The 18,543-nt window shown below is 35.5% G+C and overlaps 1 protein-coding gene across 1 annotated transcript; it reads left to right on the forward strand.

Annotated features, from left to right (window-relative positions):
- Positions 1 to 1,638: 1,638 nt before the first annotated feature.
- On the forward strand, positions 1,639 to 17,870 carry LOC131843200 (zinc finger protein 1-like). The gene is given in 5 exon segments (XM_059191816.1): positions 1,639 to 1,986; positions 13,614 to 13,804; positions 14,221 to 15,348; positions 15,351 to 16,299; positions 16,656 to 17,870. Coding segments are annotated over 5 exon segments (2,592 nt in total). The 5' UTR covers positions 1,639 to 1,856; the 3' UTR covers positions 16,850 to 17,870.
- Positions 17,871 to 18,543: the final 673 nt, after the last annotated feature.

Below are 18,543 nucleotides of genomic sequence, written 5' to 3' on the forward strand. Positions count from 1 at the left end.
TCATCAATAATGTAATAGGAACATAATAGAATTTGCAAAACGTGTATATCGAATAACATGTGCAAAGGATGGTAAGACAAAACGCGAGGTGTGAATGAGTGGTAGATGGCGGGTGCATTGTGCTCTACGGTCGCAGGTTCACACGTGCGGCGCACGTGCAACAAGGTATTGTGTGCGAGTGTACCACACCGGGCGGCCGCCTGCACAACCTGTGATTTACAACCGCTTGTAAACTAATCCACTCGGTGCTTGAGACAATGCTGAGATATGGCAGACGCAACGTGAATACCAATAATAAACATTGATACTTATCAAAACGAATGGTAGATTAAAAAAAATGTTATGACTATTCAAAAGTGCTTAAATTAAGTTATATAGAAATAAACTTAATATAAACACTTTTGAATAGTCAGGGTTCTGGTTCTACTGCTCATTCGGAATGCAGACTCATCATAAGAGGAATGAGCAATAAACTTATGTGTTGCTCTTTTAAATAAATATTGTTTTAATTAGATTTACATTAACAAGTATTAGGCATGCGACAATCAACATAGAAACCGCTACGCACTTAATCTCTGTTCAATCAGATAACATTGTCAGCGCTATGAATTTTATGTTAGACATTTTCTACAAAAACTTTATTATCATTTATAAATTCTTCAAATTTGTAATAAGCTTTTTTACAAAGAAAATATTTTATAACACATTAGAATTTTCTATATACCTACCTAAAGGTTAATCTCGGCATCGCCCGGGTGTACATGTATTATATATATAAACCTTCCTCTTGAATCACTCTATCTATTAAAAAACCGTTACAAAATCCGTTGCGTAGTTTTGAACATTTAAGCATACATACGGACGGACAGACAGCGATTGTTTTATACTATGTATTGATAGTGATGATTAAAGAATAACTAAATAAATAACAATTATCTCGTAAGACTACCGTAGAGAAACAGCTGTGAGTGTTGGTGCGACGTGTTGAGCTGTGTCGCGACGCCTAGCGCCATCTTGTGATCGAAAGCAGAACTAAACTTGTAAATATAGGCCTCGCACGTCGTACGCCGTTGTTTTGTTACTACATGTTCCTATATATAATAATGCACTTATTTATATATATAATATGTAAAAAATTACTTATATTGGATATAGAATGAAAAAAAATCGACACAATGACGTTATTGTGTAGATAAATAAAAACTATCTACCTACTACGTAACTCAGGACCAAAGGAATTTAATCGTAGTTCAGAAGCGATATGTACTCAAAGCGAGTTACTGGTGTAAATATAATGAAGCCAACGATAGAGTTGGCATTTGACAAACGCTGTTGACAAACAATTTTGTTAAATGTGATTGTTTAATGAAAGGTGGTTATTGTGTATTATTTAGTGGATGTGCCGATACGCAGTCGGCACTCGGCAGTCGCAAGTCGGCTCTACTAATTAAGTATAGGTGGGGGGTGGCCGGGCGGTGGGCCGCGGCGGGGTGGGGTGCGGGGTGTGCGGCGGGCGGCGCGCGCGGGCGGGCGCGGGGAGCGGCGGGCGCGCAGGGCGGGGCGAGAGGCGGGCCGGAGTCATTCCGCCGCGCGCCGCGCCGCCACGAGCACGTCGACCGCGCGCGGGCCATGGTCGCGAGAACCGATGAGAGCATGTTCGGGTGCTATGGTGACAGCTACTCGTACCGCCTGTGGAGCCTGGCCAACGTTTGGGGCGCCTGCCGATGTGAGTAGTGCCCCGTGAACGCGCCGCGTAGGACTGTTACCGCTGACGTCAGCGGAGGCTGTGAGATCTCGGTGTACGTAGACGAAGTGCGAGCCGCGGTCAGTGCCGTGCGGAACAGAGGTGTACCTCCATGAAAGTGCACAGCTCGCTTATGGGAGTTGGCGGTTGGTACGAAACCTTGGCGGCCGGTTGGCTTGCGGATATGAGGAGTAAGCAAGTCCCAACCTCCACCACCTCGGCCAGGCGGCTCGCGGCCCTCAGTAAGCTTCCTTTCTTTTGTTTTTATTTGCATTTTATCATTGTCGTAAACATTGTCACGATCCTTATCTATTCCATTTTTCACTTCACCATAAAAATTTTAAAAAATCGTGCTTCAATAATAGTTGAAAAGTTTGTGAACTTCCAAAAAGTCGCGAGTGAATTTATAGTCTCGAAAATAAATTGAAAATAAAGTTTGTCACCATACCAGTGTTAAAAATTAGAGTCGCTGAAGAGAAATACTTAGTCGATTTCATATTCTGAAAGTTCATTAAAATAATGGTTTAAAAATATTCGATAATAAAAACGTGAAGAATAATTGAACGGTAATTATATCAAAATTAATTAATGAAAAATCATGTTAAAATTGTGACTGTGTCAGTAAAAAAAAATTTAACAAATTAAAGATAGACAAGAATTTGAATTCACGTTCATAATAATCCGTAAAAACAGTGAAAAATAATTAAATTGTGTCCAGAAACTGAGATAATAAATTTTGTTGCTATTTTAAAATAAAAACTTACAGTTCACAGTGATTTCACGATTTGTATCTATTTCTCGAAAATTAACAGAATTATAGTTCAATCACAGTGTCTTAGAATAAAACCGTAATAACGCGTGTGATAAGTTGTTCATATCAAGTGGAAATAAAATCTATGTGTATCTCAAAACTAAATTATAAAAGTGAACAATAGTTTAATCATATTTCCAAATTAAAGAAATTATATTTTGTGACTCTTAAACTGAAAGTGGCGAGTGAAAACATATTTACCGATCTTAAAATCAAAGTTCAAAATTGGTCGAAAACGTAACCAACCAGGTGAAAATGAAAATCAGATCACCTCAGTGGTATTAAAAATAAAACTTGAACACGTCTTCATTAGAAATAACCTCAGCCGTAATCTCCCCTCGTCTCCCCCGGGATATAATTCATCCACTTGAGAATCGGGTACAGGTACACATAGACTTGAAAGAAAGTTTCGTTTGTTGAGGGGAACCCGGTCGCCGTCTAAACCGTAAATGATTATGTTGTTTTAATTCATTTGCTTCTTTCTTCCTTATTCTTTTTTATTTCTTTTCTGTGAGTGCCGCCTGTCTGGAGTGGATAATATAATAGGGCCGTTTGATGCGAGGAATTTCGGATCACAGTGCTCTGTTTTAGATGAGCGAGTTCGTGGAACGCGGATGCATAAATTAGTACATTTTTATCAGTGTTGGCGGTCGACAGCCTAGTCATTTCAGTAACTGGTGTCAAAAAGTCATAATAACATACGTTCATCATCATAAATAGCTGGGCACCTACATCCAATCGAGTTATCTTGCTATGCCTACTTACCGAAAACAATACCAAAATTACAATAAGTGTACCTACGTGTATTTCTCTATATACAATGACCTATTATAATAACATATTGTGATATTTTTTAATAATAATATAATAATAAACTTTATTCATAAATGCACGGTACAATTAAATACAGTTAGCCCTGGCTTGCGATTTAGATGAAACCTGTGTCAAGAAAGTTCCCTCCAACATTCTGTACCTAAACTGTTTTTTGGTACATCTGCAGTTGTGTACATAAAGGAATACAAAAAAAAAAAGTTAAATACTTTTGAATAAAAAAAAATGTATAAAAGAGACGCTATTCTTTTTGACATACTATATTAAATAACAATATACGTATAATTAGTAAAAATCACGGGATTTTACCACGTTTTATATTTATTTATTGAGTTCCCATGCTCACCCGTGATGATGGGGTTGAAATTACCGAAATATCGGGAACTCAGTAAATAAATACAAAACGGTAAGATCCCGTGATTTTTACTAATTATCCGTATATATTACAGATTGTAACCTATTTCAAACACAGCTTCTCACAGCAATTGATTGTAATGGTATATATATGCAATGTATTATCTAAAATACTATATGTATCTGTTCCCAATGTGTTTGTGAGAAATAAATAAAATATTATTATTATAGACGACCTCGATGGTCTAGCTCACCGCTTTACGTCCGATGGTCGCGGGTTCGATTCCTCGCACGGCAGAAACATTTGTATTCATGAGTATGATTGTTTGTATCGGTCTGGGTGTTTTCTATGTATATTATATATGTATTTACGAAAAAAAAATTATCTATGTAGTTATATCAGTTATCTAGTACCCATAACACAAGCTTTAGCTAGCTTAACTTGGGTCTAGATGGCGATTTGTAAATTGTCCTGATATTATTATTATATTATATGTAAAGGTTATTGTATATAAAAATACACATATAAAGTTTTTAACTCTTTTAACTATAGAGATCTTATTATATATAACGTTTTGACTAAGGATTTTACATATTTTAAATACATATATTCGTATATGTATATTAAAAATATTATAAACGCGAAATTTTGTGAGTATGTACTCGTATGTTTGTTGCTCTTTCACGCGAAAACTACTCAACAGATTTCGATGAAACTGTACAGTAATGTTATACATCGGAATAACAGTAGGCTATAAATGTCATGTGGATGAAACGGCGGTCGACCTAGCTAGTATTGTATGAAGACAATGTGAACTTATCATAACCAACACATTGTAGGTACCTATATATTATTTATTTTAACGCTATGACTTACATAACGCTATGACTTACAGATTTACAGTGCAAATGTACTGAATGAAGATATATCCAATACTATATATATACACTACATTTTTATATTTCTTAGATTAAGTTCTATTTGATTATTGACTGTTTATCATAATTACATAGTATAAAACAAAGTCGCTGTCGCTGACTGTCCGTATCTATGTATGCTTAAATCTTTAAAACTACGCAACGGATTTTGAAGCGGTTTTCTTTAGTAGATAGAATGATTCAAGAGGAAGGTTTATATATATAATACATGTACACCCGTGCGAAGCCGGAGCGAGTAGCTAGTATATTTTAAATTTAGTATTACTTAATAATATTAGGAATCGTATGGCATATAGTTTCTTCCACAAGATATAGTACTTGATTACGTTTAATAAAAAAAATTATTGTTTCTTTGTAGGTATATTGAATTTCAATACATGGAAACTAACTAATAATTACCTAAATTAGATCAAATTGTCCCTTAATTTCTCATTGTACCTACCTAAATATTAATTATAAGGTAAATAAATAATTTAGTAGAACATATATAATGACTTGCCTACATGAAAGCTTATCTATAAGTGTATTGTTACGATAAAATATCATAAATAAATAAATAAATGTTATAATTTCTGCTGATTTCAAATCACATCATCATTACATAGTATATAACAAAGTCGCTGTCGCTGTCCGTCCGTCTCTATGTATGCTTAAATCTTTAAAACTACGCAACGGATTTTGAATCGGTTTTCTTTAGTAGATAGAGTGATTCAAGAGGAAGGTTTATATGTACATATATACATGTACACCTATATTTATTCATCTACATGAATAAATATATTTTGAATTATATTTGAACTAATAATAGACCTACGTCTATTACAGACTCTTATGTCAAATCTAACCGTCAGTTCGGAATGATTTCGAGATGAGAAGAACTGAGAAGAAACTCAGCTCGTATTCTTTTCAAATAAATGTTGTACATGTTTACAATAGCACAGATTCATTTGAAATCAAATTTGGGAGAATAGAGTGACCACCAACAATAGCAAATAGTCTAATCAGTGTTCGTAACTCGAAGCGACCTGTCCTACAAGCAGCCCTCGTTCACGAGTTGACGGACGAGTAGTACATGTTTACAATAATACAGATATAGGTACTAATGGTTTGTGAAGGACCATAATTAGAGAAGTAGGTAATAAAGCAAGTTAAGTAAGCTATATTCCCACTAATTAGTTGTTTATTTAGACAAAATTAACGGTAGCTAGCGTAAACAAAACTGGAGCTCGTCAGTAATCGACTGATATAACATTTGTTCTCTTATTAGGTAACTAGCGGTACTTACTCGCGTATCGTATCTTAAGCGATTTAACTTTATTTTTCTAAAATAAAACTAGCCTACTACTCCTTATTACATCAGCTATACTGCCGAAAAAGTCCCATCAAAATCGGTCCAGCCATTTCATAGATTAGGAACGAATAGACAGACAGAGAAAAATTATAGAAAATGTTATTTTGGTGTATGTACCGTGTTTATATTCATATGCGTATAGTAAAACACGGTTATTTCAATATTACAAACAGACACTGCAATTTTATTTATATGTATAGATGTATAGATTATTTATATCGTAATTATGCTGTACATAATATTATTATAATAATTTATATCTACTATAACGAATCGATTTATTATTATACACGTTTTAAAAAAGATACTGTCACACTTTTGAGTTTTGCTGTTTCCATTCAGTTACGTGGCTTTGTTGAGATGTACAGATTCCACTCGTTAAATGATAAAACAACGAACGAGTATCTTAGTCATACACTGGTGAGTCACATTGTGATCAGCAGTCAGCACCAAGCCACCAAGTCATAGGTGCACAAATACCTAATGAACATACAACAACATATCTACACATATAAATAAAATTTCAGTATCTGTTTGTAATATTGAAATAACCGTTTTTTACTACATGAATTTGAATAAATACAGTACATATACCAAAATAACATTTTTTACAATTTTGTGTCTGTCTCTCTGTCTGTTTGTTCCGGCTAATCTCTGAAATGGCTGGACCGATTTAGACGGGACTTTTATTGGCAGGTAGCTGATGTAATAAGGAGTAACTTAGGCTACTTTTATTTTAGAAAAATATAGTTACATCCCACGCGGACGAAGTCGCGTGTGCAGCTAGCTAACTTATAGTTATAATAATTGACTCTGCACATTAAAAAACTCTAATCAATTTAATATAAATGTTTGTGGCGTTACGAATAAAAATGATGAACTGGTAGGTACTTTATATTAATGTCAATTAATACGAAAGAAGAGTGTCTGTTTAGACACTCCAATTTTATATATATGTATAGATTATGTAGGCATATATGGTTGAATATTATTCTAGAAACATTTATATGTTAATATTTATAGTGACTTCTGTAATATAATCAAACAAAGCGTTTCGTACAGAGTTATATAGAGCGTGAATCTCACAGGCAGGTGCCTACAATAGCTTTGTTATTCTAGGTATGTCTGTGGTTTACAGTTTTAATGCTAAATCATTTATAATTCAATTATATAAGTAACTACCTCAACTGATCGCGGTAGTCCCCAAAGATTCTAAACAATGACCAATACGAGTAGGGTTCCCAAGTCCCAACTTTATGTGACAAATAGTTGGTTAGGAAAAAATTAAGTATTTTTAATTAATTTCGGATTTCTGTAACACAGTTTTTGTTAGCACAGATTCTTTTATATTGTTATATTTACGGGATGTTCATTGTTAAAACAATTTTGTGAATACTTATAATGGAATGGAATAAATACATTTTCATAATTATGATTAAAAAAAAAATTCTATCCTTTTATTACTTCAAAAACGTATTTTTGCGTGCCTATAACATTGAAGCTGTGACAAATATCACAACTCACAATTGACCTCTAACATTTCGTTCAGTAATTATAAATCGTTAATTACCCATAATGAGTATTTCGTTTTACGCATCACACTAAAGGTTGAAAATACTTATAGTATTTTTGCATACTCTATTTGTATGTAAAAGTATCGTTACATAGTTAAAACAAAGTCGCTGTCGCTTTCCGTTCGTCTCATGCTTAAATCTTTAAAACTACGCAACGGATTTTGAAGCGGTTTTTTTAAATAGATAGAGTGATTCAAGATGAAGGTTTATATGTATAATACATACCCGTGCGAATCCGGTGGGAGTAGCTAGTAAAGTATAATTAACAAAAATTAATTAGGACACGTTGTTATGAATTGGGTTGGCAACCCTAAATACAAATGGCCTACTCATATTTATTATTTACTGTGCCTATATTGAACATTACAGTTTATTATTGTCATAAAATAGGTATGATTTGCTATATTTATTGCAAAATTAGTAACACTTAGGTGTCCACTGTTCGTAATAATGTGTCATTGCGAAAAAGCTCCAATGAAATAAAAGATTATATATACCAACTTATGCAAGGACGTGTTAACATGTTATCATTATATAGTATAAAACAAAGTCTCTATCTGTACGTTAATAGTTATATAATAATAATAATTGTACTTCCTTTTTATACCACGCAAAATGAGGCATAAATGAGTTTAATACTCAAGGACAATCCACACAACGCCATCTAGTCCCAAGCTAAGACGAACTTATGTTATGAGTACTAGAGAACTGATGTAAATACTTAGATATATTTGTTAATAACCGTGAACTCTTACACACCGTGATCTAGTCACTAACTAAGAGAGCTTGTGTTATAGGTAGGTACTATTAACTCTTAGTCGCGAGTTTCGGAGATATGAACTATATTAAAATATATAACAATACTAGCAGATGGAGCCACGCGTTGCTGTGGCTAAGGTTCTTGAATAAAATAATATTGCGACTATAAATTGAGATGTAAGCTATCCTATCTTTTGAGTTGGATCAAATTGCACACAATGTGCAAATCAAATTTGCAATCGGTAGGAGTCCATCGCGGACAAACAACGTGACACGTAATTTTTATATACAAAGATATGTAACTAAATGTAATAAAATTAATCACTGCAAAAATCAATACAACTAAACAGTTTTTAAAACAGTCGAATAAATCTCTCATCGAGCAATTGCAATTTGAACGGTATCTGCTGAACATCTTGCGGTAGGTGGAGTTGTTTCTATTCAAGAAGAACCTGCCTCCTCGGGTCGAGAGGCCGGCGCGGCACAACACCCGAACAGGTGTGGCCTGTCACGCGCGTTTGTGTGCGAGGATCCAACTCTTATCTTAGTGTCTATGCATGTGTGATAATAATCAGTGTTGCCACTTTATAGTTTCCACTATAATTGGTGCATTTATGCCTTTTGTGGGCAAATTAAACGTAAAATCGGTTGTAACTTTCTTTATCGTTTCGTGACCAATACATTTCGTACGTAAAGCAGCAATGTTTATTATTTATTATTAAGGGTGCTGTACTAAATAATAACTAAACTTCTGACCTAATAGCGATATAAATATGAACATACTAGCTTTTACCCGCGGCTTCGCTCGCATTGACTCAAAAATATTTAATAAAAAGTATCCTATCTTTATTCTAATACCAAGAACATGTGTACCAATTTCATTATAATTGATTCAGTAGTTTTTGCATGAAAGCGTAACAAACATCCATACTTTCACATTTATAAAATTGCTAGCTACTATCCCCGGCTTTGCACGGGTGTACATGTATTATATATAGGTATATATAATACATGTATATCCGTACATGTATAAACCTTCCTCTTGAATCACAAAACCGCTTCATAATCCGTTGCGTAGTTTTAAAGATTTAAGCATACATAGGGACGGACAGACAGCGACAGCGACCTTGTTTTATACTATGTAATGAAGGATTAAGGATGTGGTGATTTTTTTTTGTATTTTTCTACTAATGCGTGTGGATTTTCACAAATTGTGTTGGCCACACTGTTACCAATATATTCTGAATACAACAACGCAATAGCAAGAGCGTTGGATGGTGTGCGTGAGGTTTTTATCAGCGGCAACGGACGCTCTGGCCCGTGGAGTGGTCGAGCACAGATATATATTTTATGGTTGAATTTTTTTTCCTATATACATATTTCACTAACATTAAATTTTCCTATTAATATATTGACTTCAGCTGCGATTTGATACAATGAAATGGTGCATCCGCCTGCGCTAACGGTTTACGCTGGCGGGGCACCAGTGGAGGACGATAAAAACACGATGTCAGGACAGTTAGCCCAACGTGACAAATTCACGGGGAATGTATCACGATGGTTTCCAGGGGGAACCGCGTGGACGTCAACCTGACATGGTACATTGCTAGCAATATGATGAATAGTTCACATTTCTAAGAATTCCCTTTCCCCTGCGTGAGATTTTTATCAATGGACGCTCTGGCCGGGGGAAACGGAGCACAGATTTTTCAGCCACAGATTATTCAACCACATCTATTACCGTGTGTAGGAGCCTACCTACTTAACGTCCGCTATACTCCACCTAGTGTCACATGAACACAATATCATAAACGAAACTACCTATATTGTGACATATTTACTTCTCTTGTCATTATACCGAATGGAGGATTTTCTAAAACTTTTTCTAAATAGTTAAAAAATGAGATTGTATATATGTATAAATATGAATTTGAATGTTGATATATTTAAGCTGTTTTTATAATCTCCGTATTCTTATAGGTATGAAAAATTATACCGTAGTGCGGTCCAAAGAAAATTAACTTTTATTAAGTAGTTAAGTAGGTCCAAAATGGATCATATACCTAAGAAATCATTACAGATAGAAACATCGATCTAACTGTTTTCTAATTGGTATAAATAAAATAAACAAAAATATGAAGTTATATTTAATTAGATATACTTAAAAGATCTTAATATATGTTAATAGTATAAAAATACAAATAAATTCGTTTATATTCACTGTAAAAATGTATAAAATTGTAAAACAGTAAAATTGTAAGTCCTTATTAAATTGTGAGCCCGCAGTTAGTCGCTACTACTAGCGCCATCTAGCGGCGAGTAGCGTCACTAAAAATCAACCGATGTAGTTCAAAGTTTAAAAAGGTTTAAGGAATTGTTTTTTGTGAATAAAATGATTAATTGAATTAAAAATATTGAAAATTTAATAATATAATTAAATATTAAAAGTATTAAATTTAGATACCTAATACATATAGATACCTCCAATTTAAATACTGAAGATTTCATTTCCCGACAAGTGCTACATGCACAAAAATTTCAAATTTATATTTGTACCTTCTTTATTAACATAAATTCTTTTATGAATTTGTTTGTTTCTAAATAGGTATTACGGTACGATTTAGTGTCTAATAAATATTGTGACAGACATCAGAATTTGAAATACAAAGTTGTTTAAATCTAAAATATTTATAAGCTAATGAGATATTATGTATAAAAGAGCATATAAATATGCAACAGCGTTAACAATATCTAATTGTTTAGAAATAGTGTGTAGGTATGTACTACCTATACACGTATGACTATTCAAAAGTGCTTAAATTAAGTTTATTTGAATAAATGATTTTCTATTCTTTCTTTTCCTGCAGTCAGAGGCGGATCGTGGATTTGTGGGGCCCTAGGCTAAATCTACTTAAGGACCTACCTAATTATACTATTCAAATAAAAAATACACCGACCTGAAATTCCCCGTTCCGTTTGATAAACGCGCACTTGCATGGATTGATCTCAGGGTTACCAACCTTATGATAGGTTTTTTAACATTCTAGATATTTTTTATATTCTGTATATCGTTTCAGTGGGAACTGGGGGCCCTTTGTATCCTCGGGGCCCTGGGCTACAGCCCAAAAAGCCCTTAAGTAGATCCGCCCCTGCCTGCAGTACCTACTCGTAGATGTGTAAATATAGTCATTCTAATTATTGATTACAAAATTATTAATAATAATAATACCTACTTATACAATTATATTGAAATTAAAAATTAACCTTACGTTCATTTTTAACAAACGCGCTACTTACTCTATTTAATATCGACACGTAGCGCCATCTATTGGCGAGTAGCGTTCAACTTAAATGTGGAAATTTTATTTGTTAATATTAAATTTTTTTTTATAGTAAATTACAAAAAATAAAAGTGTTTTATAATTAATTATTTATAAATATCCTCACGACTGTTATCACGAATTCGGTAATCAGAGGAGAGGAGCTAAATTCAATTATTACTGTTGCAATAACGTTTAGGTACCTACTTGAAAATATAAGGTGGAATCTTCAACGGTATCTAGTTTTGTTTTGATACGTATGTAGGTAACATCTTTTCGTGACAGCCCTAGTGACCTAGCAGTTTAGCACACTGCTTCATTTTTAATGGTCGCGGGTTCGACTCTCGCACGGTTCAAACATTTGTATTTGAGAAGGCTTATCTGCATCGGTCTGGATGTTTTCTATGTATATTATGTATGTAATTTCAAAAACAAATATCTAAGAATTTATATCAGTTGTCTAGTACCCATAACACAAGCTCTGCATATCTTGAGACTAGATAGCGCTGTGTGAATTGTTCTGAGATCTTATTATTATAGACTACTCGTTTAATTAGGCACTTCAGATATTCCATCTACTTTATGTAGGAACGCAACATCTTATAAATAGGTATGTGCCGACGTACAAATAAATCTATTATTTAATTAAAACAGACATACCTACCTATATATACCATACAGTTTATATTGTACATATAGGTAGATATATCTACATAGGTAACAGAAGGTACAAATGGCTCAATACAGATTAATTATTAGTACACAGAGAGTGCGAAGGCGATTACGGGTTCGTATTTTCTAAAAACCAATACCGGTGTCCGGCCTCGTCCGGCTGTGTCCGGCGTAGATAACGTCGGAGCACGCGCCGGACGCCGCGTGCTGTCCGCGAACGCACTAATTAATACGTCGCACACCGTTGTTTTGCTCTTTATTATATTTGATTTACAGCGGCCTCCCGCCACGGGCTTTAAAACATTATTACGCGGGAAAACGAACCGTATACCGAAATAACATGATTCGATTTTTGAATTGTTGCCGCCGAGTTTGTTTTTGAAAATCGAACGCGTCCGAAAGGTATTCACGATCTGTTTAATCACCTTCGATGAATTAAATACTTTTTTTCTTTTGGCTCCGGAATTAAATACTTATCCAATTGTCGAATTTAACAATACGCGCTACGAGCATTTCTGAACAGTTCGAATTACGAATATTTAAATTTATTGCTGTTCTATTAAAAACCAAAAACAACTGTTCCGTTTCGCAGCTACAAGCAAATCGAATAGTTTGAAATATAAGCTGTGGTATTAATTAGGTGTGCGTAAAATGGAACACACAAGGACTAAAATTAGAGGAATATTACATAATCGAGTTAACTCACGTAAGATTTTAGCTAAATCAGTATAATTTACTAACCAACCATACCTATGTGCGCTGCTAACGACATTAGGTATACAGTATTCAATATATTGTTTAGGAACATATTGTGTTTTTTTTGTGATCGTTTTAAATCGGTCATTAATATTAGTTTTACATTCTCTGGCCTCTGGAGATATACTCGTACCTACAAAGGATACGCAGTAATAGTACTCTACACATAATTTAATTAGAAAAAAGTTAACGTTTTAAAAACACCTCACATCTCTATTAAAACGTTTAGAATATTGTTCTTAAATTAAAATGAAATAAAATTATTCGTAATTTAAATTGGCTTCATGAGTAAGAGCCAATACTTAACAATTCAATTTATTAACCAATCTATTGTTCAAAATCAAGACGACTTATTATATTTTCCTGCGCCATCACGAAAAACCAAAAGTTGTTAAGAAAAAGCGCGCCATAACTGTACCACAGATGACAATCAGACGTTTCTGAAGTTGTTCTTCCACTGATTATGATGATTATCTATATAAAAGTAATTTTATTGTTACAGTCCGTCCGCTGGCCGGCGGCGGGTCGGAGGGCAAGCCGTCCGAAGAGGAGGAGGAGCGAGGAGGGTCGCCCCTGGGCCCCGGCGGGCCTTTCACGTGCAGCCAGTGCCGCGGCGCGTACCCCACGCGCGACCAACTCGAGCGACACGAGACCCTCCACTCGCCCAACACACAGGTGGATACACTCAAATATGTCAGTGCACATTGTAATAATAACATGCGGTTATCTGTATACCTAATGATATTTGATACCAAACACATCAACTATGAGTACGAACAGCTTTGTATCATTTTCGTGTGACCTAGAGATAAACATTATACATAGCCATATCTTTTACAGTTTACGACTAGGTCACATTTCTGTTTATTGTTCATGATTGGACTTCAAACTGTCCCTCTCGATTTATGTCCAATTCACTTCGCAACTTCGAAAGGTCAATCGAACGTGACCTTAAAAGTAAATAACACACGAACCAGTTAAAGTAATCTAGATGTAACACTAATATTAAATAGAAAGTCATAATTCAACTCATTCAAATAAAATTTAATAGATATATGATTTACATGAGAACTTTCCGATCAATAATTAGTGTTTCGTTTTGTCAACAGTCGTGCAAGATCTGTCACAAGAGCTTCGCAAACGTGTACCGACTACAACGGCACATGATCAGTCACGACGAGAGCGCGACTCTGCGTAAATTCAAATGCAACGATTGCGACAAGGCGTTCAAGTTCAAACATCACCTGAAGGAACACCTGCGAATACACAGCGGCGAGAAACCTTTCGAGTGCGCCAACTGCGGCAAGAAATTCTCCCACTCCGGCTCCTACTCGAGCCACATGACCTCTAAGAAATGTCTCGTAATGAATCTCAAAATGGGGCGAATCAAGCCGAACAATCCGGCCCTCAACCCTGAACGGAGTCCTTCGAGAAAGCGCGCCAATGCAATGGTTGCGTCTCAACTCAACAACAATATAGCGCCGAACGGAAACTCGTTCTTACCTATTCTGCCCAAATACAACGAGGCCGCTGCTGCCTTCTTTGCCTCCATGTCGTCTCAAGAGAATAACTTCCATCGGGCGCCCCTGGGGCAACCGGGAATGAATCCTTTCTACATGCCACCCGGGATGCCAATGAGTCCTGCGAGTGGAATTACACCTTACAGTTTTCCCACTTCTCTTAGTCAACTTTTCGAGCAATTGGCGTCATCTCAATATCATCAAAGAAAGATAGAGAGCCCAGTTAGCCCAAAGCATGTGGGTACACCTGTCGACCCTGAATATATGATCGAAGAGGTCACTGAAGAAGACGATAAACGCTCCGAAGGGAGCGCAGAGCTCGTCATGGACATAGAAGACGATGAAGCCTTATCCATAAAGAAGGAGCAAGAAGATCGAGATAGTGAATTGAGATCACCCTCTCGAAATTTCGATTCCGTCCCATTAAATAACAATGGCCATCAAGTTAATAACAATAATTCTGGCTATAACACAATATTAGACTCTGTTAATGCATCCGTTACAAAACATTTCTTTAGGGCAAATATGGAAAAGCTTTCTCCTGTTTCTGCAAATGTATGCCCCAGTATAGAATCACCACCAACTCCACACATAATTATTAAGGAAGAGCCTGAAGATAATCGTAGGTGTAGGAAATGCAATGAAGTCTTCTGTAATAAAAGTGATTTATTAGATCACGAGAAAATGGTTTGTGGAGGTTTGTTTAGAAAACATGATAGGGTTTGGCAGCTCAAGTTGCCGAAACGGTAGCATTGAACAGATTAGAAGCAGAAGCTCGTGCCTCTATACAAAGCGGAGTGAGTGCAAGTGAAGACGAAGATTTTCTAAGAGAAGATCGCGATGACAAAATTTCTATACATGATAATGATAGAAAAATAAGAGTCCGAACTGCATTAAGTGAAGAGCAACAGGCAGTCTTAAAAGAGCACTACGCAGTAAATCCAAGACCTAACAGGGAAGAGTTTAAGAAGATCGCTCAGCAAATTGGACTCGATAACCGAGTAGTACAAGTTTGGTTTCAGAACAATAGGGCCAGAGTGCGGCGAATGACACAGACTTTAGCCATGTCTGATCAGCCACTCGACTTGTCTACTAAAAAGTCGAGTCCGTCGGTGACGTCGAGTCCGTCACCGTCGCCGCCTTGTAGCATTTCTGTTACACATTCCGATACGGAGGAAGCGGTGAACCTCAGTCAGAAATCATCGCGAAGTACGACGCCACACCGTCCTAACTATTTGAACACTTATCCACATTCCAATTGCTCGTCTTCTTCTCTCACTGACTTTAGGCTGTCTCCTTCACCAGGAGAAACAATGAATGCTCAAAAAAGAGAAAGGTTATTATTACGTAATCTAGCTGTTACGCCAATGATGCCTATGGACAAATTTATTCAATATAATGATATGGCAAATGGTCGATCATCTCTGCTCAACATGCAGATGCCAACGGACATCAGCCGAGCATCGAGTCCGTCGTACGAACGTCCATCCTGGGCAGATGAGTCTCATCCGGCAAACGACTTCGAAGACGATGCGACCGTACTTAAGAAAAGTAAATTGAAGCAGGGTGCCGAGTACAAAGAGGGCGAAGGACAGTTCGTCTGCGACCAGTGCGACAAGACTTTTGTGAAACAAAGTTCTCTCGCACGACACAAATATGAACATTCAGGTATATATCTTTAAATTTAACCTATCATCTATTTACAATAAATGTAGGAATGTTTATTCTTTGACACCAATAGTTTATTTAATTTTGGTAATTTTTAATTAAAAACAATGTCATCATATTCGGCAGAAAATTGTTACTAAATTAATTTGGAATATTTAATCTCATAATCTCTGCATGACTCTGCTTATGAGAGCTTACTTATAATTTATTTCGTTACTTACGAGACCAATACCATCATATTTTAAATATTAGCTTTAGCTAGACAATTTACCTAAAGGTTCCTAAAAAATGACGATGGTTCAGAAAATTTTGTTTGTAGTATTAATATATTAAATTTCGTAATTTTTCATCAACAGGACAACGTCCGTACAAATGCTTGGAGTGTCCGAAGGCATTCAAGCATAAACATCATTTGACAGAGCACAAGCGTCTACACACCGGCGAGAAGCCATTCCAGTGCTGCAAGTGCTTCAAGAAGTTCTCCCACTCCGGCTCGTACAGTCAGCACATGAACCACAGGTTCGCTATATGCAAGCCTTACAGAGACTAGACAGCGCCGGGGCCCTCAAGTGTATTATCACGAAACATTGGAACCAAGTTCTATCGAAACCACGCATGCAATGCCTGTTTCGTGTGATAAATTTCACGTTATCAACAGAGTAGTGAATACCTACAACTGTAATGAATGAGGTGATTCGATTCCATCCGACTCTACTCACGTTGATAACAACTTTACCTCATAGAGTGTTGTTAATGAACGAACAAATACGAGCTGCTGCATAATAATACTCATAATAACAAAGTATTCGTCGCCCGGTATTTTCGTTTCCAAGTTAATTAAGGCCATTGCTCAATGCCATTTATTATATGTAAGAAAACAATTTTGATTCCCTATTTATGATATTGTATAGTGCCAAATGATACCAAAAACAAGTGCCAATGCTATTATTTTATTATAATATTTAAATTTAATTAAGTTTCGTGTAATGGAATCCCAAAGGCCGGTACCTGTAGTATAATACTCTTCAAAAATAGATGTTACGAATATTTTTGTATAGTGTCCATGTAATTAAGATATGAAAACGGCGCCATTGATAAATTAAAGTTTATTTTTTTATTTTATAAATTTATTAATATGTATTGCAATTGCAACTGTCTTTGTAATCATGTTGGGTTGTAGTGTACTTACTTACAATGTATGCAATGAAGTGATATAGTGATGGGCATCCGTTGTTTCTACGTCAATCATGCTATTTTCTCTCTGCGCATCGCAATTCTTTACTGCGTCTTTGACATTGGTTCCATAAACAATTCTTCGTATACCTACGCGTTTTATATCATTACAAATTTATATATTATTGAAACCATCACTAATTATCGTCGCTGTATAACATTTAGTAACTACATGTACCCATTGAATTATATTGGTGTGCATTCTACTTGTTTAGCACAAACATCATCCACTACATATTCTGACACACCAAGTGCTTCCCGGCTCTGAGCTTTATTTCTAAAACAGCATCAGTATTTTTGTCTTAAAATATAAATAGATATCTTCTATATATATATATATATATATAAATGTCGACGCTATGCCATAAACGTTCCTAGTCGTCAGCTGTTTCCATAATTAAAGTATTGCTTATTCAAATTAGGACGTTGATGGAAGGCGCGACAGTACGTGTAGTTCCAACTTTTTAGATTTCTTTAAATTTTATCGTATGTTGTTGAGACATTCAAAATTGGATAATAATAAAGCGGGCCTGGTGGACGGGCCTGCGCAAGCTTGTCGTATTGTAATGATAAGTGTTTAGATAGTTACAATAATACTTAAGGTAAAAGCATTCCATATTACTCCTATGGGATCTCTCATATGTTTAAAACTTTTGCGGTTAGTCCAAAGATTAGTGTAAGTTGTATATAGAGTAAATGTAAATAGTGTACGCTATTATATGTAAATATGATTACATACGTTAATTGTAATGTAACAATGCATAGTGTATGAACGCGTTACACGACGAATATGTGACAATAATGTGCATCTGTTTAATGAACACGGTAACAATAAGATGTTTTACAATATATGTAACATAAACCTATATGTGTAGTCCTAAAGTTCCATGAGCGTTGTTTGTATTTATATCCTTGTGATTTGTCATTACTAATGTGCAAACTTATTAATAGGTAATTCAATTCGCCTTTAAGAAATGCAGTTTATATCGTTCAGGTACCTATTCCGTGTTA

This window comes from Achroia grisella, unplaced genomic scaffold (assembly GCF_030625045.1).
Source record: "Achroia grisella isolate CSIRO2021 unplaced genomic scaffold, CSIRO_AGI_Agris_v1 utg2870, whole genome shotgun sequence".
Lineage (NCBI taxonomy): Eukaryota > Metazoa > Arthropoda > Insecta > Lepidoptera > Pyralidae > Achroia > Achroia grisella.